The sequence below is a fragment of the Artemia franciscana genome, chromosome 20, assembly GCF_032884065.1.
Source record: "Artemia franciscana chromosome 20, ASM3288406v1, whole genome shotgun sequence".
Classification (NCBI taxonomy): domain Eukaryota; kingdom Metazoa; phylum Arthropoda; class Branchiopoda; order Anostraca; family Artemiidae; genus Artemia; species Artemia franciscana.
The window spans coordinates 20,385,761-20,413,214 of record NC_088882.1 but is presented as its reverse complement, the minus strand read 5'-3'; the positions used below and the strand labels follow the sequence as shown (position 1 = coordinate 20,413,214).

Genomic DNA, 27,454 nt, shown 5'->3' with positions numbered 1-27,454 from the left:
TCTTTACACAGGTTATACCCACAACAAGACGTAATCAATTTTGCATCCTGGATGGCTTTCAACGTTCCAAGCTGTATCATAAACATAATTGTGGCGTGGTTGTGGCTGCAGCTTATGTATCTTGGGTTCAAATCGTAAGTTTTTATTTGTTTTTTAAATAGACATTTTTTTTTTCAACAAAAAAAAATAACGCAACTGCATTCTGTAAAAAAACGAAAGATCGAAATAAAATGCACGAGTTTTGTAAATGGCTGTATCTTCTGAACACCTTTTTGTCTAAAATTAGAATAAAAAGACTGATTTACAATTTTCGAATAGAATACACTCAACGCCGAAACAGCGTTGTTTTTAATAGCGAAAACTGACCTCATTGAGTATCAAATTTCATGAAACAGACGATCGACATTTTTAATAGCATGTTCACGGTAAGCGGAATTCAGAGAAGACATAACCCGGAAGTACTCACGAGAAAACTTTCTTAAAAACTGAAGTGCAAAAACGTATAGCTAATAGTCACATACTACAGCTGACTATTCCATCTCAAGGCCTATTTTTCATCACTCAATGAACCACAGAGAAACATAGATAGAATAAAACTGAAAATATTTCATAAACTACAGAAGTAACTGATATCCTAGATGGCAATGATTGAATTACCCGGACTAAGATATGGACAATAAACAAAGGAATAGAGGTTCCAATTATCAGGTAAGTTGTGTTACCAAGACCTGGGCATAAAAAAAGGTCTCCAAATTTCTTTTATTTATTTTTTGAGAAGATTGAACTTACTGAAAGATCAGAATGATACATGGATGATCTATCAACGATCTATTCCTGCTATAGATTGCTTTGAAGCAGCTTTTAGCAGAGCAGGGGACATACTTAATGACGTTTGTTAGGAAGCTAGTACAGCAGAATGCCTGTTCCTATAGAAAGTTTGTTGTCTTAAGCATTTTCTAAATGATAGGATTAATTTACAGTCCACCCCATCTGGCATCTCAAAGGGTTGACAAAATAGCTTTCGCAATATTTTCTCAACACAGGTTATTTGGAACTTCCGCAATTGAAAGTTCTTTCCAGGCTCTTCTCCGTAGCTCCTCCATGTGTGCAAAACTTTTATGCGTATCTTCTTAGTGTTTTTCCTGGTACTTTGGTCTAAAATGAGAGGATATCAGTCGTTTGGGTCCGTACGGGTTTTACTCTATTCGCAAAAATATCCCCCCTCCCTTTAATCATTTCCTCAGATCAGGACTCCATCACCAAGCAGCTGCCTTTGCTCCCTAACTACAATCAATGGTGCCATGAGTATATGGACAAAGTTTCCTTCCCACTTGAGTATATCTTCATAATTCTGAAACATGAGCGTAAATTCGTCAGGTTTATCTTTAATTGTATAAATTTAGTGTTGAATGAACTATGTCCGTCTTTTATTATTTGTGTATCAAGTATTATGGAAAAAAAAGTTTCGATGTGCTGCTGGCTGTGATTTCTTTCTTCTTTTTTATGAAAAGGACTTGGATTCGGGATTGCCATGATCGTTACATTTGGATAAAGAAATCAATTTAACAAAGTATAGGAAAAGAAATGAAAACAAAGTACATTTGAAAAGAAAAAACAATTTCCCACGCAGACGGAAGAGGAAAAAAAGTTGTATTCAATGGATACTCTGGCCCATTAAATATGATAAAAATAGGTGTTTGAAAATAATACTGAAAGCCAACATTAAAACCTAAAACCAGCGGAAACTATTCCGTATATGAGTAGGATTGCCTCCTCCTCAACCCCACTGTTTGGACTAAAGTTTTATATTGCCTTAAAAACACTTCTTATACAAATTTAATGACCCTTGTGTTTGAATAGTTTTCATTAGAGGATCAAGTCAAAAAGTAGACTTTAGCATAAAGGGCGAGTGGTTAAGGAGATGCAGCCCCGCTCATATACAATATAACGTCTTATAATTTCAAGCTTTAATCCCTCGGTATACTTTCATTTGAAAACTGTATTTTTATTTATTTCCTGCTTGGTTTAATACAATAACCGAGGGTTGTCCTAATGCAAGGGGGACTACCACCCCTTCAATCACGAGTCTTAACTAGAGCAAATTTTCGTAAAACTGTCTCGAAAAAAGATCGTTTAACTTATTTGCTTTTCGAAAAAAAATTATTATTTCAAATAAGCCATCTTCTCCGGTTGACGGTTATTATTGCTCGGAGGGGGGATGGGCTACAAAAAACTTCACAAACTGCATAAAATATTCCATATCACTTTTGTCACCATTTACGTGTCAGACACGAATTTGGGGGAAGAGGGAGGGGGGTTAACGCTTGGTAACTCTCCCCCTGGGTATGGCCTTGGTGTATATGTACTTCCGAGTGAAAAGAAGAACAAAAGTTAAATCCAAAATCATTAGGACGTTCATTGAATCTACAAGAAAAATGAGAAATTTCACATTTTATAGTAACTTTAGCATCTTATAGATGGCGAGTTTCCTTATAATGTCTTCATCCCTGTTGCAACTCTTTTTGAGGACATTTATTTGTAGTTTCTAAGACTTTTTTAATTTCGCATGTGCTAACTTCAATGAGCATTTTCATGATTTGCTTTGGACCTAACATAGAGTCATATTTATTCACAGGTGGGACACAGGGACACAACTACAATGGCGCGTAACGACTTACGCGCGCGGGGGGGCTTGAGGGGGCGTGAAGCGCCTCCACCAACTAGGTGTTTGGGGTGGCACGAAGCACCACCCCAACAGCTAGTATATATATTTATTTATTTTCTTTCTAAATTCACAAGGATCGGTCTTACTTACGGTTTGTTATTATGAGGTGTTTGATACAAGGCTCTTCTGAGTTCAAAGAAGGCTGCTAGTCCCTTCTTTAGCCCTTGTTTTAGTATCTACGTTGAACATTCGCATAAAATAAATGAAAAATGGATCATCCTTGAAAAAATGCATCCCTCCAAATATTTGCGACGAGGATAAGTATGAAAAAAATTACTTCCATGTTAAAGCTATTGCTGGGGTCCCACTTTTTCCTGTTCATGCTCGATCTAAGAATATTCGTCCTTCTCTAATTAAATCAGAAATGGCTAAATTTGTATTAGGGTACCAGATCCCCAAAGTTGCAAAAAAAAAATTATTTTGGCTTAAATATTTCCCAACAATCGTTCATCAATGAAAGACTATTTTTTGAAGATTAGTTCTAGTGACTTAAGACTGATTTATTATGGCACTTGGTATTAACCAAGTTACATATAACAATCGCAAATTCTGTCGGTCTGTCTGTCGGTCTGTCTGTCGGTCCCGGTTTTACTACTTTAGGCACTTCCAGGTAAGGTAGGTCGATGAAATTTGGCAGGCGTATCAGGGACCGGACCAGATTAAATTAGAAATAGTCAATTTTCCGATTTGACCATCTGGGGGGGGGAGTGGGAGGCCCGTTAATTCGGAAAAATAGAAAAATTGAAGTATTTTTCACTTACGAACGGTTGATCAGATCTTAATGAAATTTGATATGTGGAAGGATATCGTGTCTCAGAGCTGTTATTTAAAATTCTGACCGGATCTGGTGAAATTGGGGGGGGGGAACCTAAAATCTTGGAAAACACTTAGAGTAGAGGGACCGGGATGAAACTTGGTTGGAGAAATAAGCACAAGTCCTAGATACATGATTGACATAACCGAAATGGATCCGCTCTCTTTGGGGTAGTTTGGGGGGGGGGGGGGGTAATTCTGAAAAATTAGAAAAAATGAGGTATTTTTAACTTACGAACGGGTGATCGGATTTCCATTAAATTTGATATTTAGAAGGATATCGTGTGTCAGAGCTCTTATTTTAAATCTTGACAGGATCTGGTGACATTGGGGGGGGTTTGGAGGGGGAAACCTAAAATCTTGGAAAACACTTAGAGTGGAGGGATCGAGATGAAACTTGGTGGGAAACATAAACAGAAGTCTTAGATACGTGATTTACATAATTGGAACGGATTCGCTCTATGGGGGGGGGGGGGTAATTCTGAAAAATTAGAAAAAAATGACGTATTTTTAACTTACTAAGGAGTGATCGGATCTTCATGAAACTTCATATTTAGAAGGACCTCGTAACTCAGATCTCTTATTTTCAATCTCAACCTGATCCAGCGTCATTGGGGGCGGGTCAGTTGGGGGGACCGGAAATCTTAGAAAATACTTAAAGCGGAGAGATCATGATGAAATTGGATGGGAAGAATAAAAATCTGTCTAAGATACGTGACTGACATAAACGGACCGGATCTGCTCTCTTTGGTGGAATTGGAGGGTAGGGGTGTAATTTTAAAATTGAGGTATTTGTAACTTACGAAAGGGTGACCAGATCTTAATGAAATTTTATATTTAGAAGCATCTTGTGCTTTAAAGCTCTAATTTTAAATTCTGACCGGATCCTGTGACATTGGGGGGAGTTGGAGGGGGAAACCAGAATTCTTGGAAAACGTGAAAATTGGGGTATTTTTATTTTCCGAATAGGTGATCGGATCTTATTGAAATTTGATATTTAGAAGGAATTCGTGTCTCAGAGCTCTTATTTCAAATCCTGACGAGATCTTTTGACATTGGGGGAGTTGGAGGGGGAAATGCTGGAAAACATTTAGAGTAAAGGAATCGGGATGAAGCTTGGTGGATAGAATAAGCAAATGTCCTTGATACGTGATTGATGTAACCGTACTGGCTTCACTCTCTTTGGGGGAGTTGGGGGGAGGGGTCCAGTTATTTGGCGAGTTTGGTGCTTCTGGACGTGCTAGGACGATGAAAATTGAGGTGTGTCAGGGAGCTGCACAAATTGACATGATAAAGTGTTTTTCCCAGACTCGACCATCTGGGGGCTAAAGGGAGAGGAAAAATAGAAAAAATTAGGTATTCATAACTTACGAGTGGGTGATCGGATCTTAATGAATCTTGATATTTAGAAGGACATCGTGAATCAGAGCTCTTATTTTAAATCCTGACCGGCATTAAGCCTCTGATTTTCCTTTTAAATCAATCTATTGATTCTTAGAATTTTGTTAGAGCTCATACCATATGAGCTCTTGGCTGTTAGCTCTTCTTGCCTCGTCACAAGTGCCATATGATCTCTTAGCTCTTGCTTCATTTTAATTTGGCTTGAGTTATGCCCGTGCTGTTGTAGTTGCTACTTCTTGTTTTCTTGATTTGTCTTGGGTTTGTCAGGAAATATTCGCATCATTTTGTGTTCTTCTGTTACGTATTGTGTTAAACTAACTAACAATTAAATTCATTATACTTATAAACATTTAAAATAATTAAAAATTAAAATCGAGCTCTGTTTCCCTTTGGCTAAAGTTGAAACTTTTATTGGGACTATTTGTATTAACTAATATTTACCAAACAAAAGACACAAATAGTTAAATACGGTTACCCTGAAATAAATACAACAGAAAAACAAATAATCACTCAACCATGATTTTTCGTATCGGAAAAAAAAATTCGAAGTCCCAAAATTGTGTAGGTAGGTGCTTGCAACAAAGTGTAGTGGTTAGTTTTCCTAAAAATCACTTACCATTTTGGGATTGTTTTGCCTATTTCATAGGCAACGCAATACCGCTGCCTATATAAACAACGATGTGCGCATAATGTAAGAATTTTTTTAGACCAGCCACATCGTGTAGGCGAAGTTGTCGTAGAAAAACACAAAAGGGGCTTATTCAATTGGAAAATACGAATTCTAGTACCCTTCTTAATATTCGAAAGTGACTGGAAGGCAGCCATACCCCTTCCAATACCCATCATTTCCCGGAAAAAAAATCCATCAAAATTTTGAGATAACCATTTTAAACAACGTAGTTGAAATGTCCAGTTATGATCCTGGGCTTATAGGGTTTTTATGGAAAGTTTAGTTCGTATAAGCCTCATAGGGGGCTCATTGGATTGGAAATCAGAAGTTCTAGTTCCCGTTTTAACAGTCAAAAATAATTTGATGGCAACAAGCCCCCCTCTTATGCCCATCGTTTCCCCAAGTACATCCAATCAAAATTCTAAGATAGCTATTAAGTCCAGTAATTATGTCTTTGAAGATTAAACCTCCCCCACAGCCCTCAGGGCAAGGGTTGTAAGTCGTACCCCACGGGCATATAAAGATTTTATGGAAAAGATGGTCGTATAAACTTCGGAGGAAGCTCATTGGATCTGAAATCATAAATTATAGTGCCATTTTTAATTATCCAATGTGATTGAAGGGTAATCGCTCCCTCCACGTCAATCATTTCCCCAAACAAATCCAATCATAATTCTAATACAGCCATTAAGTATAAATTCTAGCTCCCTTTTTAAAATTCAAAAATGAACCGACGACAACCAGACCCCTTCCCCCATGCCCTTTTTTCCCAAGTGCTTCCGACCAAAATTTTGAGAGTCAGATGTAAAAACAAATCGGATATGGCTCATTCAATTCGAAAACAGAAGTCCTAATGTACTTTTTAAAAGCCAAAAGTGATAGGAGGGCAACTAGCCCCCTCAGACGTCTTCTTTGCCTCAGATTCATCCAATAGAAATTTTGAGACAGCCATTCTGTTCAATATAATCATATTGTAAGGCCTTTGGGGTTTAAAAAAATCCTCAGAACCTGAGGGCAAAGGTTGTAAGTTATGCCCCGAAAGTATATAAGACTTTTATGGAAGAGGTACTCCTATAAGCTTTATAGGAGGCTAATTTAATTAAAAATTGAAAGTTCTAGTCCCCTTTTAAGCCAAAATTGATAGAGGGCAACTAGCCTCTCCCTCCCAGACGCTCCCTTTTACCCAAACGTATCTGATTTAAATTCCGACACAGCCATTTTCTTGAAAATAGTCGAAAGAACATATAGCAAAGAATACAGGGTCGAGAAAAACCACCAGAAAGCCCTGAAGCAAGGGCTGTAAGTTATGCTCTGGGAGCATTCAAGGTTTTTACTGAATGGGTGGTCGTAGGAGCTTTGGGTAGTGCTCATTTTTAAGAGTCAAAAGTGAATTGAGTGCAACCAGCCCCCCACCCTCCCCGCGCCCATCATTTTCCAAAACAAACATCCAATCAAGATTTTCAGACATCGATTTTCTTCAGCAATGTTAAAAGATCCACTAATTATGCCTAAGGGGATGTCAACCCCCTCACAGCCCTTTGGGCAAGAGCTGTAAGTTATGCAGGAGTGGAAGGATGGTTAATTCGGAAAAATTAGAAAAAATGAGGTATTTATAACTTACGAACGGGTGATCAGATCTTAGTGAAATTTGATTTTAGAAGGAACTTGTGTCTAAGAGCTCTTATCTTAAATCCCGACCGTGTCCGGTGACATTGCGGGGATTTGGAGAGGGAAACCGAAAATCTTGGTAAACGCTCAGAGTGGAGAGATCGGGATGAAACTTAGTGGGAAGAAAATCACATTCCTAGATAAGTCATTGACGTAGCTGGACCTGATTCGCTATCTTTGGGGGAGTTGGGGGAGATTCCAGTGCTTTCGTGAGCTCGGTGCTTTTGGACGTGCTAGGACGATGAAAATTGCCAGGCGTGTTAGGGAACTGAGCAAATTGACTTGATAACAGTAGTTTCCCTTATTCAACCATATGGGGGGGGACTGGAAGGAGGGGAAATTGGGAAAATTGAGGTGTTTATCTCACGAATGGGTGATCAGATCTTAATGAAACTTGATATATAGGAAGATGCTCCTTTTTCAATTCGTATCGGATCCAGAGACGTGTGGGGTGGAAGGGAAAATGGTGGTAGAACGGGAAATCTTGGAAAACGCTTAGAGTTGAAAGATCGGGATGAAAATTGATGGGAATAATAAGCACAAGTTCTGAATACGTGATTGACATAACCGGACCAGATTCGATTTCTTTGGGGGAGTGCTGGAGATTTCTAGTGCTTTGGCGAGTTCGAGAATAAGCATAGGTTCTAGATGCCTGATTGACATAACCGGATCCAATCTCTCTTCACAGTTTCCATATGAGCTCTAAGATCTTGTTTAGTAGAACGGTTCAGCAACTATGTCTCTAGGAATTTTGGGTATCTCAACGCCCAAAAATTATGGAATTGGCCCATTATGCTTTAGAACTAAATATTACTTTAAAACTAAATCAAAATGCACTGTGTGTAACGTTGCCAATAAGAAACCTCAGCAATCTATTGAGAACGATTGGATGTATTAAGTTGGAACTTACCGGGCTACTACTATTACTATTTCTGCTCTTTCAATTTAAATAAACCAAAAGAGTGTAAATGTATCCATGTTGCCAAATAGTATAGAAAGAATTTTTTTTAGCATGAAATCAACTTTTATTTTTCAGCTCAAGTTGAGGGGATGTAAAATTAAATCAAAGAACACTATTTATGTCAGGATTAAAAACTGTTAAAAAAATTCTCCAAATTACAAATAGCAAGTGAAACTATGGATTCTTATAGAAAATAAACTTAAAATATTTTTTTTTCATGAAAAAGTCTATGTCTATAAAAAGCAAACGGAAATTAATTTAAAAAATTTCTTTGAAAGACTTGTTTCGTGAAAAAGCTTTTTTTACAATCAACTTCAAAAATAGAGCAAATCTTTTTAGGTCCCTAACTTTTGATGTGTATTTGTAACTCAACCAATTTTTCATTAAGAATTTTGATAAAAAGCAGAGTCTTCAGATATACTTGTTGTTATTACAATTCCAGTTTTTTTTTTACTGGTTTTGTTACTATACCCCTTGTCACTCTAAATGTCAGGAATGAAATTAAAACATTAAAGTTTTCTTTTTAATAAATTAATTTCAATACTTTCTTTTTTTGTAAATAAGATTGTTTTAATTTCTTGTTCAATTTTTTATAAAAAAAAATTTTATAGCCGTTTGATGAGCAAAAAAGGTTAAATGTCAGGAATGGAATGAAAATTTTAAAGTTTTCCTTTTAATAAATTTGTTTCAAATATTTTGAAATTTTATTTTATAACTAAGCTGATTTATGTTACCTAAGCAACCTAAATCTGGTTTAATTCTTTTTGTAAACTATATCAACATTTATACTTCATTCTTTTTTGTTCATTCTTTACTTTGATTAGTTCTTTTATTTGGTATGAATTTATTTATTTGCATGAAGATTGTTTTTCCATGCATGCTTATGACTTACCTTTGTTGCTAGTGACAAAAACACCAATACTGAGGAAACTAAGGCGAGGGCTTCCGCGACCATAAAGAACAAGTATGAAGAACTAGGATCGGTAACACTTGAACAAGTAATGGTGTTATTCCTGTTCATTGGTCTGGTAGCATTGTGGTTCTTCAGAGACCCTCAGTTCATTCCTGGATGGGCGTCCCCTTGGGAAGACGCCGGAATGTAAGTTTTATTTTAAATTAGAACAGAATATATCACCGTTTGATTTTAAAAGGTTTACTATTGTTTCCTTCTTGCAATTTCGAACCTAATTAATTATTATTGTTTCAATCTATTTCTTACTTTAGTCTTACAAAAAACTCGTTGCTGGAATATCAGATCCGCATTAGCGTTACCTTTGTGGAAGTTCCATGGGTTCAATGCAATTTCCTCTCAAACCACTTTCTATCAATTGTGCGATTTTAAGGAAATTGGAAGGAAATTAATTCGATCAGAAGCTTAAAATGATTCTGCCCTTTTAAGGTTCAAAAGAGACTTAATGGCAACTAGTTTCTCTTCTACACCCATTTTGTCCTGGGCACACCTCCCTCGGTTGAGTTCTTTGAATTATTTGATGATTATTTATGTAAACTTCTGTCAGTAAAAAATGAATGGATAATCATGGGTGATTTTAATTTTGATTTGTTATGTTTGAAATGTTATAATTTTGATTTTTTTAACTTGATGTTATCGCATGGTTATTTTCCTATGAATCGCCGTCCTTCTAGAATAACTGATCATTCTGCTACTCTTATTGATAATGTGTTTCTCCTTTAAAATTTAGTACCTGATTCTTATTGTGATATCATGATCCATCCGGGATCTGATCATCTTCCTGTTACATATACGATAAAGCAACGGAGCCCGACTTATGAAAAGACTAGGCATAAACTTGTAAAAGATCTTCTGCCGGCAAATTTACATGATTTCCGTGAACAAATAAGTGTAATATCATGGAAGAAAGTGCATGAAGAACCGGATCTCTCGCGTGCCCTCGACGATTTTCTTGGGATAATTACTCTGATACTTGAGTCTTCTTGCCCCTTGAAGCTTACTTGGGAAAAAAGAACGAAATATCCCCGAAAACTCTGGATTGATGATGAAGTTGTTGAAGCTATAAATCCTCGTAACGCTTGCTTCTTCAAAAGTTTAAATGACTCATCTGAAGAAAGCTAAAAATGAATATATTTTTCTTACAGTTTCATAGTGTTCTTGCAGTGAATATTGAGAAGATTAATTATATGATTTTTAGTCGTATTGGTAAAGTTGTAAATAAATGTAATAGTATTCTTTTACAAGGTGTTCCCATTAGTCAGGTTTTTCAATGTAGATATCTAGGATTTTATTTTGATGTAAATTTTAATTGGATTCATCAATGCAAAGTTTTATCTTCAAAATTGGCTCGCGGAGTTGGTATTTTAAGAAGATTAAATAAAAAAAAAACTAGTTTTTTTAACTGAAAGTAAGGAGCGAAATTAAAACTTAAAACGAACAGAAAATACTCCGTGTATGAAAGGGGCTGTTACCTTCTCAACGTCCCGCTCTGTACGCTAAAGTTTGACTCTTTCTCTCAATTCTACTTTATTAAACAGTAAACAACTAATACATCTAAGTCACTACTGTTACCATCAGTTGATTCTATGGGGGCATATACTGCTATGACTGATATCTAGCACTTTCTAATCATAAAATGGAGGGCTAACGTTCTAGTATTACTACCTTCCCAGCCTGAACAAGACATATGAGCTTTGTTTTTCGTCATAAACCCAATTCCCAGTCTAAGTACCGAATTCTCCCTGCCTGATTAAATAGATTTTACATCACCTAGATTCATGTTTCCTATCCCTGGGAGATGAGCTTCTGATACTAATAATAAATCTGATTCAAAGCTTCAGCCTTCGTCAGTCAAAATGTAGTTGTGATGGTTGTGTTTAAACGGTGTAAAAGTTACGATTTTTATATTCCTTGCGTTATTTAAAATATTATGGCCACAGAAAAAGCAATGGTTACAGAACCAGTGCAGACACGAAGCACTTCACCTTGCTTAGAACTGGACAGCAAGACGTTCCTGGGATCTCTATTTCAATTGAGACTTTTCGTAATCCTGGACCCATCTCGGTCAAAACATAGTTTTCCAAACTTGGCAATGCTTTTTTATCAAGAGGAGTCAAAATCCTGCACAGACAATCTCAAGTCTGTTGCCTCCCACTCATAATGTGTTTATGCCTACAAAAATATTCATGCCTACTCTGGCGAGGCAGTTCATAAGTTATAATTTAACTAAGAAGACGTTTTTCAGTAAAAAAAAAAAAAGCCTCCAAAACTATCAAAGCCCAGAGGAATCATCCATTCTTCAGAATCCAGTGCAAATAGTGTGTCGTTTACAAGGCTATAATTTTCTGAAGGGATGCCGTTCCTCAAGGTCATCATGCCGTACTCTTAGCCGTCAAAGTTTTGGTTGGGGAGCTCGTGAATGTGCCACCCTAATGCCACTAAGAGACCACACAGGCAGGATTTCTTCGAGGATTGGAACGGATATAAGAACTTATAATGGAACAAAGACCCCAAACTATCTCACAGCACTGGAACTACTCCAATCTTTTACTTCCTAGAAGTCTTTATGTGACAACATTGAACACGTTTTATCAGGAAGTCATAGGGATGTGGGATGAAATGTGTTTATTTAATCCTTTATTTTAACAAAAAATCGTGGTAACTTACTTAGCCTTGCTGCTTTAATAAGACAAAGATCATTTTTCAAAATTTTTTACGCATATATAAGAAACCTAACAACGAACAAGAATTAATTTTTAATTCAAACATTTTTCTAAAAGTGAAGAACAAAGCAAATTAAAGAGCAAAGATGGAACTTGAAAAAATATTGTATATTGAAGTTTATTGATATAATGGCTATGAAAGTCTATTAAGTGTTCTATTTTCGGCAGACTTTTTAGCGAATTTTCTGCTTCTAGTCCTGTTTTGTTGTGTTGGTTTTGGGATTTCAGTAAAGTGCTAGTTTTATTTTTTATTTTAAAGACCCAGGAAAATATAAAGAAGAAGTTAATTTAATCCGGTTTTTCAGAAAACATGCGAATTCATCAGAACTCAGGAAGGGAAATTTTCTCTATATTTTTCATTGAAGATACAAAAAAAGGTGTTTTATAAGTTCTTATTTTGTCACTTTCGTTTAAACATAAAAAGAGAAGTGCTTTTTTGTACTATAAGCACCAGGTCTACGTTTATAAGTATTTAGCTATACTCATACCTATCACTGCAGCAAGCGTTGTTAAATGTGAAACTGCGCTTAAAGAAAGCATTTAATTTCAGACATATCGAAGATGCTACTGCTGCCATCTTCATTGTTGTTTTAATGTTCATGATACCAATGCAGCCCGAGTTTTGGCGTCTTGAACCTAGAAACGGTATGTTTCAACATTACGGTCTTTATTATTCTTTCTTTCTTTTTCTATCTCTCTCTCTCTCTCTCTTCTCTTATCTTCTTCTTAATGCTCTTCTTCTTCTCTCTTCTTATTACTCTATTCGTGACTAACCAAGGCCTGATTCCTTCCTTTACTTGGCTCTATTCCTCACTGACTGCTTCTCATCTGCTTCTTAAGGCTAATGCTAACAGTAGATATGTTATTCTATACTTCTTTTTTTTATTTTATTTTTTTATCAAATCACCGAGACTAAAATAAATATTACTCTTTTGATGCCAAAGGTAGTTTTACAAATGGTAGCTAAGAAGAAATTCTTAGGCTTGGATCAAATCAGCACGTTTCTGTACATTACATCTTAATCTCTTCTGCAGTTGATTTGTTATTTTCAGCTATATTCCGGCTCAAATATGTATCTCAAAAAAATTATGCTGGTTGTTGATATTGATTCAATTTTAGCCCAAAATATATTATCTTTAGAAGAGGTTAGCATGTCTGAAGTGAAGCACAGTTTCAACAGGTTTGGAACTTTAACTTACTAATATTTTCTTTTTTTAAGACGGAAAAGCCAAATCAGTTCAAGGATTAGTCAACTGGAAAATATGTCAAGAAAAGATTCCATGGGGTTTAGTCTTGCTTTTAGGTAAGTGCTCTTAATTACCCTACTTAAACGTGCAAAAGGCTCCCTTGTAACTCAACCGCCGTTTACACCTTTTTAACTTTGTCCCCATTAGACTATTTGCTATATAACTCAGCCCTTTATGCAAATCAAGACTAATTCAAATCATCCCTCGTGTACCTCAGCCTCAATTCAAATCGATCCTTGCAACAGGCTAGGTCCTGGGGCTGCGGGAAGTTTTTTGAATTGTATAGGGATTGAGTTGAATGTCGATTGAATTGCATAGGAGTTGTGTTAAATGGGATTGAGTTCGATTGGGGTTCATTTGAACGGAGTATGAGTTGAATGAGGTTAAATTTAATGGAGTTTTCCTGAATGGGAACTGAGTTGAATACGGGTTGAATTAAACAGCACTTTCGTTGAATAGAGATTGATTTGAACATGATCTAAGTTAAATGGGTTGAGCGAAACGGGGTCTGGCCTGAACGGAGATAAGTTAAACAGGGATTGAGTAGAATGTGAGTTGATGTAAAAAAAAAAGAGCTGAAATAAATCGGCTGAGTTGATTGAAGTCAAGTTACATGGGGGGCCTCCAGCTACAGAGGGGAAATCTTTATTTGGGCACTAAATCTTCCCTAAACTACAGATGGGACATCCTTATTTTGGCACTAAAGATTTAATCATTCAATTTTGCATCATTGAACTTATGTAAATTGCATATTCAGTGAAAAACCAGCCCAATGAAAGTTGAAAAAAACTGTTTTGGGATGCATGTCTGGACATGATTAAAGTAAACATTTTATTTGATTTCAAATTAGACAAATAGAACTTATTATATAGCGTTGAACTTTATTCGACAGCATCTATAGTGTAGATATAGTAGACAGACAGAGAAACAAAGAAACATGCAGTCGGACAAACAAACACAGAGAGTGAGAGAGACAAAAACACATACAAAAACTAAGATTCAGACACACAAACACACAAAGACAGAGAAACAGGCACACACCTGATCAGGTGCACAGACAGAAAGAGAGAGAGAGAGAGAGAGAGGGAGGGAGAGAGAGAGGGAGATACATAAAGAGAGAGAGAGAGAGAGAGAGAGATAAAACACATACAAACAAACAGAGTCAGACATATAAACACACAAAGACGGGCACAGAAAAATGTAAACACCCGCTCAAAAACACAGGCACAATGAGAGAGAAAAGCAAACAGGCAGTCAGACACAAAGGCACAGAGAGAGAGAGAGAGAAAGAGAAAGAGAGAGAGAGAAGTAAACACCTACGGACACACAGAGTAAAACACAAAAGCACAAAGACAGATAAAAATGGGACAAGGAAACTTCCATTCAGACACGAAGGCAAAGAGAGAGAGAGAGAGAGAGAGAGAGAGAGAGAGAGAGAGAGAGAGAGAGAGAGAGATACAAAACACATACAAAAAAACAGAGTCAGACATATAAACACACAAAGACAGGCACAATGAGAGAGACAAGCAAACAGGCGGTCAGACACAAAGGCACAGAGAGAGAGAGAGAAAGAGAGAGAGAGAGAGAAAGATAGAGAGAGAGAGAAGTAAACACCTACAGACACACAGAGTCAGACACACATGCACAAAGACAGAAAAAATGGGACCAGGAAACTTCCATTCAGATACGCAGGCACAGAGAGATAGAGAGAGACAAAAATAAAGAAACGCACAATCAGAAACACAAAGATAAACAAGCAAATATCTGCTGAGACACACAGGCACTTAGAGTGAGAGAACCAAGCAAACAGCCAGTCAGACATACAAAGACAGACACAGCCAGAGACAGACGCAGGCACAGCTGGAGAGACAAGTCAACACCTACAAATACACAGAATCAGACAAACAAACACACAAAGACAGGCAGAGAGACAAGCAAAGAGCCACTCAGACACATAGGCAAAGAGAGAGAGAGATAAAAAAAATATATACAAACACAAAGATTTAGACACAAAAACACCCAGAGAGACACAGGGAAATGCAAAAACCCGTTCAGACACACAGACATAGAGAGAAAGAGAGAGAGAGAGAGAGAGAGAGGAGGGGGGAAACATTTATAAATACACAGAGTACGCCAAAAAACACACAAAGACAGACACGGGAACAAGCAAGCTGTAACAAACAAACACACAGCGAGAGGGACACAGAGAGAGAGAGAGAGAGAGAGAGAGAAAAAAAAAGGAAAAATACATACAAACACACGAAATCAGAAATACAAACACAAAAATAGAAACAAAGTAACATGCCAACAGGCAGTCAGACACACAGGCAGAGAGAGGTTGAGAGGTGAGAAAACACCTACAAACACCTACAAACACAAAGAGGAACAAACATTTAATGACAGAAATAGAGACAAACGAATAGCCACTCAAACAGAAAGACATAGAGAAAGAAAGAAAAACACGTACAAACACACAGAGTCAGACACAAAAACAAACAGAAAAACATAGGAACATGCAAACATCCGCTCAGATACACAAGCTCAGAGAGAAAGAGACAAAAACACATACAAACACACTGATGAATAGGATTCTTTTTAGAGTTAGAAACATATGAATTGGGAATTTCTCAAGATTCAGTCAAACACAAAAGCTACTACCAGCTCACAAGTGATATACTAGAATTTCAAATAGGTGTACTAGAGTTCGAAATAGGTCAATTAGGTTTTTGCCAAAGTATGAAAGAGATGAATCGGATTCTTTTTAGAGTTAGAGACATATGAAGTGGGAATTTATCACTGCCAATTCACAAGTTATATACTAAAGTCTGAAATAGGTGAGTTAGGTTTTTATAATAATCTGAGAGAGAGGAATTGAATTCTTTTTAGAGTTAGAGACATATGAAGTGGGAATTCATCAAGATTCAGTCAACACAGAAACTACAACAGCTGACAAGTAATATAGTAGAGTCGCAAATAGGTGAATTATTTCTTTATCAAAGTTTGAGAGAGATGATTCTTGTTCTTTTTAGCACTAGAGATATCTGATATGGGAATATATCAAGATTCAGCCAAACACAGACACTACTAACAGCTCACAAATGGAATGCTAGAGTCTGAAATAGATGAACTACGTTTTCACCATAGTGTGATAAAGATGAATCAGATTCTTTTTCGAGTTAGAGACATACTAAGTAATAATTTATCAAAATTCAATCAATGACAGACACTATTTTCAGAGTGATGACTTAAAAAGATGAATTAGGTTTTTACCAAAGTCTTGGAGATCAGTAAAATTGTTTCTAGAGCGAGAAAAAAGTGAAGTAGAATTTATTAGGATTTAGTCAGACAAAGCCACTAGCATCAGCTGACAAGTGATATACTTGAGTCTGAAGCAGGTGAATTAAGTCTATACCATAGTCTAAGAGGGACGGATCAAATTCTTGTTTGAGTTAGATACATATGAAGTGGGCAATTTATCAGGATTCAGTCAAAAACAGACAATACTATCAACTCACAAGTGGTACACTAGAGTCTGAAGTAGGTGAATTAGGTTCTTATCAAGGTCTGAGAGATGAACTGAATTCTTTTTAGAGTGAGAAACAGATGAAGTTGGGAATTTATCAAGGCTCAGTCAAACACGGACACTAGTATCATCTCAAAAGCGATATACTAGAGTCTGAAGTAGGTGAATTAGGTCTAAAACATAGTCTGAGAGAGATAAATCGAAATATTTTTACAGTTTGAGACATATTAAATTGGAATTCATTAGCATTCAGTCTGACACAGACACTACTATCAGCTCAGAATGGTGTAATAGAGTTAGAGAGATATGAAGTTGGAGTTGTTCAACATTCAGTCAAACACAGACATTTATCAGCTCATAATTGGTACACTAGATTCTGAAAATGATGAATAAGATTTTTACAGAAGTCTGAGAAGGATGAATTGAATTCTTTTTAGAGTTAGAGACATATGAAGCCGGAATTTATAAGGATTCAGTCAAACACATACACTGCTTCCAGCTCACAAATTTTAGACTAGAGTCTGAAATAGCTGAATTAGGTTTTTATCATAGTCCGAGAGAGATGAAGCGAATCCTTCTTAAAGTTAGAGACGTATCAAATTATTTTTAGAGTTAGAGACGTATAGAAAGTCTAAGACAGACACTACTATCAGCTCATAAGTGGTATACTAGTTTCTTATATAGATGAATTAGGTTCTACCGAAATCTGAAAAATAAATCGAATTCTTTTTAGAGTTGCAAACAGATGAAGTGGAAACTTATCAACATTCAGTCAAACACAGACACTACTATCAACTCACAAGTGGTATACTAAAATTAGAAAGAGATGAATTAGGTTTTTACCAAAGTCTGAAAGATATGAATCGGATTCCTTTTAGAGTTAGAGAGATATGAAGTGGGAATTTATCAAGATCCAGTCACACACAGACACGATTACCAGCCAATAAGTGATATACTAGAGTCATAAACAGGTGAATTAGGTTTTAACCAAAGTCTGAGAGAGACGAATCAGATTCTAGTAAAAGTTAGAGGCACATGAAGGGGGAGTGCACAACTGATGACAGCACGACTGATTTTCTACCTGCACCCTGGGTACCTGCAGTCGACCTACTACATTCATCTTTTTTCAAGTGACTTCATTAAAGTTAGATTGAATGGCGTGTGCTCCTTGGGTTCTGAATAGCATGTTCCGTGGTGGAGCAAGCTAAGTGAACTTAAATGAACCTAACATGAATGAAGTTATTTAAAAAAAGGTGCTGTCGCAGTTCTTCTGCAGGTAACCGGGGTGCAGACAGAAAATAAGTTGTGTTCCCCCTTTTATATGTCTGTAGCTCTAAGAGAATCAGATTCGTCTCTCTCAGAAGTTTGTAAAAGTATAATTCACCTATTTCAGACTCAAGTATATCACTTGTGAGCTGGCAGTAGTGTTTGTGTCTGACTGAATCTTGATAAACTCCTACTTCATATGTCACTAACTCTAACAAGAATCCGATTCATGTATCTTGTACTTTGATAAAAACCTAATTTACCTATTTAAGACTCTAGTATACCACATGATTGGTAGTAGTGTCTGTGTGTGACTAAATCTTGATAAAATTCCGCTTGATATGTCTCTAATTCTAAAAAAAGAATCAGATTAATTTCTTTCATATTCTAGCAAAATAACTTATTTAACCTATTTCAAACTCTAATCTAACACTTTTGAGCCGATAGTATTGTCTGTGCTTGACTGAATTTTGATGAATTCCCACTTCATATGTCTCTAACCCTAAAAATAATTCCATTAATTACTCTCTCAGACTTCGGTAATAGCCTTATTCATATATTTTAGACTGTAGTATACCACTTGTGAGTTGATAATAGTGTCTGTGTTAGACTTAGTCTTAAAAAATGTCCCACTTTGCATGTATCTAGCTCTAAGAAAATTCGATTCATTGCTCAGGAACTATGATATAAACACAATTCACCTATTTCACACTCTAGTATACCACATGTAAGCTGATAGTGGCGTCTGTGTTTGCCTGAATCTTGATAAATTCCCATTTTTTATGTCTCTAACTGAAGAAAAAAAAATTATTCATCTTTCTCAGACTTTGATATAAAGCAAATTCATCTATCTCAGACTCTAAAATATCAACTGTGAGCTGACAGTACTGTCTCTGTTTAACTAAATCTTGGTATATTAACACTTCATGCGTCTCGAACTATAAAATTCCATATCTCTGATACTTTGAAAAAAACCTAATCACCTATATGAACCTCTAGTAAAGCCCTTTTGAGCTGATATTAGTGTCTCTGCTTGAATAAATCTTGAGATGTTACCACTTCATATGTCTCTAGTTCTAAAAATAATCCTATACATCGCTCTAAGACTTTGACAAAAACTTGATTCACCGATTTCAAGCTCTAGTATACCGCCTTTTAGTAGATAGTACTGTCTGTTTTTGACTGGATCTTGATAAATTACTACTTCTCTTGTCTCCAACTCTAAAAAAAACCATTCATCTCTGTCACATTTTAGTATAAACCTAAGTCGCCTATTTCAGACTCTAGTATACCACTTGTGAGCTAATAGTAGTGTCTTTGTTTACCTGAATATTAAAAGATTCTCATTTTATATGTATCTAACTATAAACAGAACCCAATTCATCTCTCTCAGACTTTGGTAAAAAACCTAATTCATTTGTTTGAGACTCTAGTATACCAATTTTAAGCAGATAGTAGTGTCTGTGTTTGACTGAATTTTGAAAAATTCCTACTTCATATGTCTGTAACTCACTAAAGAATTCAATTCATCTCTCTCAGACTTTGGTTGAAACCAAAATCACCTATTCCAGACTCTAGTATGTCACTTGGAAGCTGATAAAAATTTCTGTGTTTGACTGAATATTTATAATGCCCACTTCATATTTCTCTAACTATAAACGAAATTCTATTAATGTCTCAGACTTTGGTAAAAACCTACTATTTCGTATTCTAGTATATCACTTTTGAGCAGATAGGAATGTCTGTGCTTGAATGAACCTTGATAAATTCCCACTTCATATGTTTCTAACTTTAAAAAAAACTCGATTTATCTCCCAGACTTCGATAAAAGTCTAATTTATCTATTTCAGACTCTAGAAAACCAATTTTGAGCTGAATGTAGTGCCTTTGTTTAACGGAATCCTTATAAATTCCGATTTCATATATCTCTAACTCTAAAAAAATTCCATTCCCCTCTCTCAGACTTTGGTAAGAATCTAATTCATCTATTTTTGACTCTAGTATATCACTTTTGAGCTAATATCAGTGTCTGTGTTAGACTGAATCTTGATAAATTCCCACATCATATGTCTCTAACTCTAAAATGAATCCAATTCATCTCTCTCAGAGTTGGGTAGAAATCTTGTCATCTATTTCAGACTCAAATATACCACCTATGAGCTGTAAGTAGTGTCTGTATTTGTCTGAATCTAGATAAATTCCTACTTCATTTTTCTTGAAATCTAAAAAGAATTCGATTCATTTCCCTGTCTCTCAGAATTTGATAAATATTACTTTTGAATAGATAGTAGTGTCTGTGTTTGACTGAATCTTGAAAAATTCCTACTTCATATGTCTCTAACTTTTAAAAGAAATAGATTCATCCCTCTCAGACTTTGGTAGGACTCTAACTAATCTATTTCAGACTCTACTATGTCACTTGTGAGCCGATACAAGTGTCTGTGTTTGACTGAATCATGATAAATTCTCACTTCATATGCCACAAACTCTAAAAACAATCAAATTCATCTCTCTCAGACTTTGGTAAAAACCTAATTCATCTATTTAAAATTTCTAGTTTACCACTTGTGAGCTGATAGTAGTGTCAGTGTTGGAAGGAATCTTATTAAATTCCAACTCCATATATCTCTAACTGTAAAAAGAATCAGATTCATCTCTCAGACTATGGTAAACACCTAATTCACCCATCTCAGACTGTAGTATAACAAGATCAGTCGCGACTGGTCTGATCCCCCTTTGCAATCCAATACAATTTGACTCTCACTGTTACTTCAAGTAGCAGTTGATGATGTCAATACAGCCTTGCCCCAGATCAAGGAGTAAGAAGCAGCCAGCTTCCCTCAAAACAAAAGAACCGGCAGAGTTTGCCTCAGAGCCAAGGCTGAGTGAGATCACCAGCATCAAACAAATTTGATAGCAACCTGGGGGAGGAATTTTGAAATTTTTTGAAAATTCTTAATTTATTTTAAAAATTGTTTTGCCCTTTATAGAATTTGTGCAATATTTACAACCATTTAATTTTACCGGTTTAAAATATTTAAAATTTTAAAGACCGCCATTTTTTAAATCCACCATTGTGAAATTCTCTTTTATCATCCTTTTTTGTTCCTCTCGGTTTTTTCTTTCTTTCTTTTTATATATTTAGATCTTGCGGATAAAGGTACTTTTTTGGCACTCAAATAGATCAAATTGAATATTCTCCAAAATCCCTATTTAAGGAAATATTATTATTAATCTTAAGTCTGATTTCAATTGGTTCTCGAACTATTTGCTTTATGCCTAGATCATTGCTAATAATGGCGGATTCTTCAAAAAGTATTTTGTGGCTAGGATTGTCTAAAACATGGCTGCTTAAAGCAGAATCAAAAGAAACAGAAGTAATATTAGAATTCAGAGCTTTGGTGATTACATCTTCGAAATTCTGATGGGTTCTCCCTACAAAGAATTTGCCACAGTCGCATGGTATTTGATAGACACCTCTTTGGCGAGTAACTGGAGTATTATCTTTACCAGAATTTAGGAGATTTATGATTTTTAAATTATTGATAAATACAACATACAGATTATTTTGTGTGCATACTTTCTTAAGATTTCTAGTGATTTTTTAGATATATGGGAGGTAAATTATGTTTTGGGGCTTATCGGGATTTTCACATGGTAAATTATTGTTGATTTTATGGGAGTATCTTTTTACTCTTTGGTAATTTGGATGAATCTGTAGCGGCTCTCTCCCCCCCCCAAAAAAAAAATTATTAACAATAATTATATAGATCATGTAGCTACTCCAGGTTCATTTCGGTCAATATTCTGGAATTGTCGTGGTCTTATGAGTAAATGGATTTTCTATCGGCGTTTCTTCCCAGTCATGATTTTTTGTTGATTGGGGTATGTGAAACATTTCTTAGTGATAATCTTTCTTCTTCAGGCCCAATTCAGGGGTATAATTTTTTTTGGAAAAATCACGGGTATCAAAAAATAAAGGAGGAATCGGGTGTTATGTACGTAATGATATTCATTCGTGAAAAATAACAGATTTTGATGACTTATATGAGGAAATGAAAGTTGAATTTTTAATTTTAAAATTGAAAATACATAATGAGAATGTTGCCTGTTGCGTTTGTTATAAGCCCCCTCATGTATCACCCTCTTCTTTTTCGTCATCACTCAATACCCTCATGAAGCTAATATCATGCAAGTACAGAAGGTTAATTTTGATGGGAGACTTCACCATCTATTTGATTTATAGTTTAGCAAAAATGCGATAGATTTTCTATCGATGTGCCTGTCGTATTATATGTTACCACTTTGTAGCATCACCTACAAGAGTAACTGCAACGTCGGCATCACAGATTGACAATATTGTAACGAATTTTGAGACAAATCTAATAAGGATAGTGTTGGTGAACTCTTCTGATCATTTCATGTTGTTTTCTGAATTAAAAAGTGAGCTTAAACCAAATAAATTTTTTTTCCAAAAAGTCACGGTTACTCAATAAAAATACGCTACGACTATTAAAAGAAAGATTAAGTATTATGAATGATAATGGACCTTTCGAATCTGAGGATGTGAACCACGTCATGGATTTATTTTTAAAGCAGTTTAAGGAAATATTAGATGAAACATGCCCGGTGAAAAAATTGGTCTGAGACGTTATCAATCTCCTAATAAGCCGTGGATAATCGAAGGCATGTTACGATCTATAAAGTTTAAAAATCAGTTATTCAGGAGGCAACTTAACTGTCACTTGCTGAAAATATTTCTGAATTTAAAAGGTATAAAAGTCAATTGTCAAAAATTCTTCGTTTGGATAAAAGGAGTTATTATGAACGAGAGTTTGAGAAAGTTCGTTTCCCTCCGAAAAAGACTTGGTTTCTAATTAAGGAATGCCTTAGAAAGAGGAAGGACCAAAGTTTTCCCGGTGAAATGTGCATATCATCAAGTACCTCTTAATGATAAGAGGGAAATAGTAGAAGCCCTAAACCGGCATTTTGCTAAAATAGGGGAAAAAACTGCTGAGTCTGCTGCCTCATCCGGGTCAAGTGGTCAAAATAAAAATGACTTTAGAAATTTCCCTCCGCCATCACATGATAAGTCAATATTTTTAACACCGGTTTCTGAACAAGAATCAAAGAATGTAGTTACTCTTTTGAAAAATAGTCATTCTGAGGGTATTGATGGATCATCGACATTTCTGTTGAAAGAAATACTCCCCCAAAATTCGCACTTTTGATGTCATATAATAAACCTGGCATTTAAAAATGGGACGTTTCCTTCGTCGTTAAAAGACTCAAGAATATTGACTCTTTACAAAGGAGGAGAGAAAACAAATCCATCAAGTTATAGGCCTCTATCGCTCCTGTCGGCTTTTTCTAAAATAACTGAATGTTGTCTGTATAATAGAATAGTGCGTTTTTTAGATCATTTTGAAATAACAAATCACCTTCAGTTCGGATTTCACAAATGTGAAATCATTTTTCTTGACATTAAAAAAGCGTTTGATTCAATATCTCATGATATTTTAATATTATGTTAAATTACTAACACAGTATGTCCATGATATTCTTGACCGTGGAGAAATTCCAGCTTCCATTTTTCTTGACATTAAAAAAGCGTTTGATTCAACATCTCATGATATTTTAATACATAAGTTGGGTCATTACGGTATAAGAGGGCCAGCAAAATCCCTAATAGCATCTTATATTAAGGACCGTTATCAGTATGTTGATGGAGGTGTTGTTTCATCTGAAATGACTCGTCAATCTAATATCGCTGGTGTCCCGCAAGGGTCAATACTTGGTCCCCCTACTTTTCTTAATTTATGTGAACGACCTGAATAATTCAATGAGACTATTTGGTTTAAATTTGCAGTTTGCAGATGACACTGCGTGTACTGTCGCAGGGAAAGATATGAGCTGTTTGAAACTTGCATTGGAAGAAGCTTTCAACCATCTTCTCTTGTGGCTTGAGTCAAATTACCTAGCTCTTAACGCTGATAAAACGAAATTTGTCGTTTTCTCGCGTTGTAACGCTGCAGTTCCTGAGCTTCAACTAATTGACTCAAGTGATTTTAAAATAAACATTTCACGAGCAGCAACTATGCCATACCTTGGAGTCCTCCTTGACTCTAATCTATCATGGAAGCCTCATATATCTAATCTGCGGATGAAACTGGGGAGAAATATAGGGATAATGCGAGTACTCAGGTCATCCCTTCCCTTTGAAGCAATGAGATCACTTTAGTTCTCATATTATGCCACTTCAGAGACAACAGAACAAAGCTACTTGCCTTCCCCTAAATTATATCCAGCGAAGTCGTCAGCTGATTCTCTATATTGCTTCCTTAATATTCTTCCTTTAAGACATTTTGTGACGGTTAAATCTATCCTCTTCAAACTGAAGTATAACCGTGGTTTGCTTCCTGCGTTTTTTTCTTTCCTCGAACCTTTTCCCACTTGAAAGTATTGACCACGGACATCTAACTAGAAATTTCAGTAAATTATATCAGCCAAAAATAATAAATGAAAGATCGAAATTTTCCCTTCGAAACTCGGTAATTTGGTATTGGAATATTTATATGTCTAAATTGGATACTTCGAAATCAATTAAAACAGCTAAACGAAAACACAAATTTATGTTGATTTATTGGAATTTTTTTTGTTAAGTGAATTGTTGTTGGTTGGTGGGGGTCGCCTTTGGGATGTTAAGTTTGTTACCATTTGATATGGTTTTTTTATGAAACTGGACCTAGGCATTCTCCACGGTTCATGGTATCTTATATTTATTTTTATGTTTATTTCGCTGGACACGTCAACGGGTGGTGCTCTTGACTGGGCAATTGACGGGGGAATATGTTTAATTACACTTGTTTGAATTTCATGTAGTGAAGTATGGATGTTGTATTTATTTAAAAAAGTTTTTTTTTTCATCCCATGCATTACGAATTTGTCTTCTCAGCCAGGCTCTGGACATTTTGTAACTTATTTTATTACGAAGATGACCCTGAACCTGAACTCTACGGTTAATTGTATTATTAATAAACTAGCTGTTGGGGTGGCGCTTCGTGCCACCCCAACACCTAGTTGGTGGGGGCGCTTTGCGTCCCCCAAGCCCCCCCACGCGTGCCATATTAGTTACATGCCATTGTAGTTGTGTCCCTGTGACCCACCTGTGAATATATATATATATATATATATATATATATATATATATATATATATATATATACATATATATATATATATATATATATATATATATATATATATATATATATATATATATATATATATATATATATATATATATATATATATATATATATATATATATATATATATATATATATATATATATATATATATATATATATGTTTTTAACTACGTAAAACTTGCGAATATACAACATTCTTCGCTGTCCCATTGTCTGTACATATAAATAGATTGTCGGGTTTACCGACTCTTGAACATATAATATATAATTGTCCATGGGAAAAACAATCCGTATTCAGATCAATACCTCATTATTCTAATGATTGCCCTTGAGCTTTGTTGACGGTGATTACTAATCAAACATTCCCTGTGTCCTCGTCGTCATTTATATATTCCCCTGTGCCCCCCGGCGTCCCCGTTGTAGTTGTGTCCCTGTGTCCCGGTCGTCATTTATATTCCCTGTGTCCCGGTCGTCATCTGTGTCCCGGTGTTTTTTCTTTTTAGTTTTTTACGTTTTTTATTTTTTTCCTTTTTTTAAAGTTTTTTCTTTTTAGGTTTTTTCTTTTTTTAGCTTTTTCCGCGCCATATTAGTTACGCGCCATTGTAGTTGTGTCCCTGTGTCCCACCTTTGAATATAGATAGATATATATGTTTGTAAAACATGCGAATATACAACATTCTTCGCTGTCCCATTGTCTTTGCATATAAATATATTGTCAGGTTGACCGACTCTGGAACATGCAACATATAATTGCCCATTGGAAAAACAATCCGTATTCAGATCTGTACCTCATTATTAGAATGATTGCCCTTGAGCTTTGTTGATGGTGATTGCTAATCGAACATTCCCTGTGTCCCGGTCGTCATTTATATTCCCTGTGTCCTGGTTATTATATGTGTCCCGGTGTCCCAGTCTGTAATTTCTTTTTGAGTGTCTTGGTCGTCATTTGTGTCCCGGTGTCCCGGTCTGTAATTTTTTCAGTCAAACAACTTCATGACGACATACAGCTCAATCGTTATAATGACGTCAGCCGACCAACATGACGTCAGTCGACACACAAACATGACGTCAGTCAACAGACAAACAACTTATTTATATATATATATATATATATATATATATATATATATATATATATATATATATATATATATATATATATATATATATATATATATATATATAGATAAAAGAGGATACCCATTTCCAGAAAGTATGTCCCTGATGAAGTCTAGTTCAGCTGTGATATAGGAATCAGAACAAATATTCAGGACACGATCTACGAGAGATATCACGACACCTCTTTCAGCTTGGGGGGGGGGTTGATTCAAAATGTAAATATTTATTGTTTTGTGCTGGTTTTCTGTAAATAGTAAAATTAAGTTCATCTAATTTACGAATAATTAGAACATCTAGGAATAAGTTTTCTTTGCAATTTCAATTTCTAAGGTAAACTGTAAATTCCTATCATATGTATTAAGGTAATCTAAAAAAAACCAAGTTCATTTTCCCCATAGTTCCAAAGTGAAATTACGTCATCCATGTAACTTCCCCAAAAGATATGTTTCAAAAAATTTGAATTTAATGCCCAATCTTCAATACGCTCTACATAAATATTCGCCAGTAACCCGGAAAGAGGCGCACCCATGGGTAAGCCATCTATTTGTTGGTAGAAAGAACAACAGAATTGGAAATACATTGAATACTTGTTACAAAGTTTAACCAAGGTAATTAAAATGTCACAATCTAATCCTGTTGCTGAAACTTCTATTAAGTCATAATTTTCATTTATTTTATTTTCTAATAATTTCTTGGATTCTGCTACATTAATATTTGTATACATAGACACAACGTCATAGCTACTGATAATTGTATTTTCTGAAATATTTACGTTTTTGAGTTTTTCAACTAAATCGATCGAATTACATATATAAGATTTTTGAGAAAAGGGCAAAGGTTTGAATGCTGTACATAACCATTATTCCAATGTTGGAGGCGGGGGCTTTCGTACAAGCTACAATTGGCCTTAAAGGAATGCCTTGCTTATGCAATTTTGGTAGACCATAGAATTTTGGATAAAAGCTGCCTCGGGGGAAAAATTTATTATACAATTGTGGAGTAATTTTACCATTTTGTTTTAGATCTTTTAACTCTTTTATAATTTTGTTAGCAAACTGATCAGTATGATCGTGGGTTAAAGTTTTTTATGTAGTTTTGTCATTTAGATGTGCATAAATTTTTGTGTCGTAATAATTCGTATCCATGACAACCAAAGA

The 27,454-nt window shown here is 35.5% G+C and overlaps 1 protein-coding gene across 2 annotated transcripts in view; it reads left to right on the top strand.

The window, feature by feature from the left end:
• The window catches only part of LOC136039877 (Na(+)/citrate cotransporter-like), a 100,303-nt gene that overhangs the window by 47,789 nt on the left and 25,060 nt on the right, over window positions 1–27,454 (top strand). For both annotated transcript variants that reach the window (XM_065723835.1, XM_065723834.1), the window contains 4 exons: window positions 12–134; window positions 9,143–9,337; window positions 12,482–12,576; window positions 13,151–13,234. In XM_065723835.1, coding sequence (XP_065579907.1) covers window positions 12–134; window positions 9,143–9,337; window positions 12,482–12,576; window positions 13,151–13,234 — 497 coding nt within the window. The remainder of the gene's footprint in view (window positions 1–11; window positions 135–9,142; window positions 9,338–12,481; window positions 12,577–13,150; window positions 13,235–27,454) is intronic.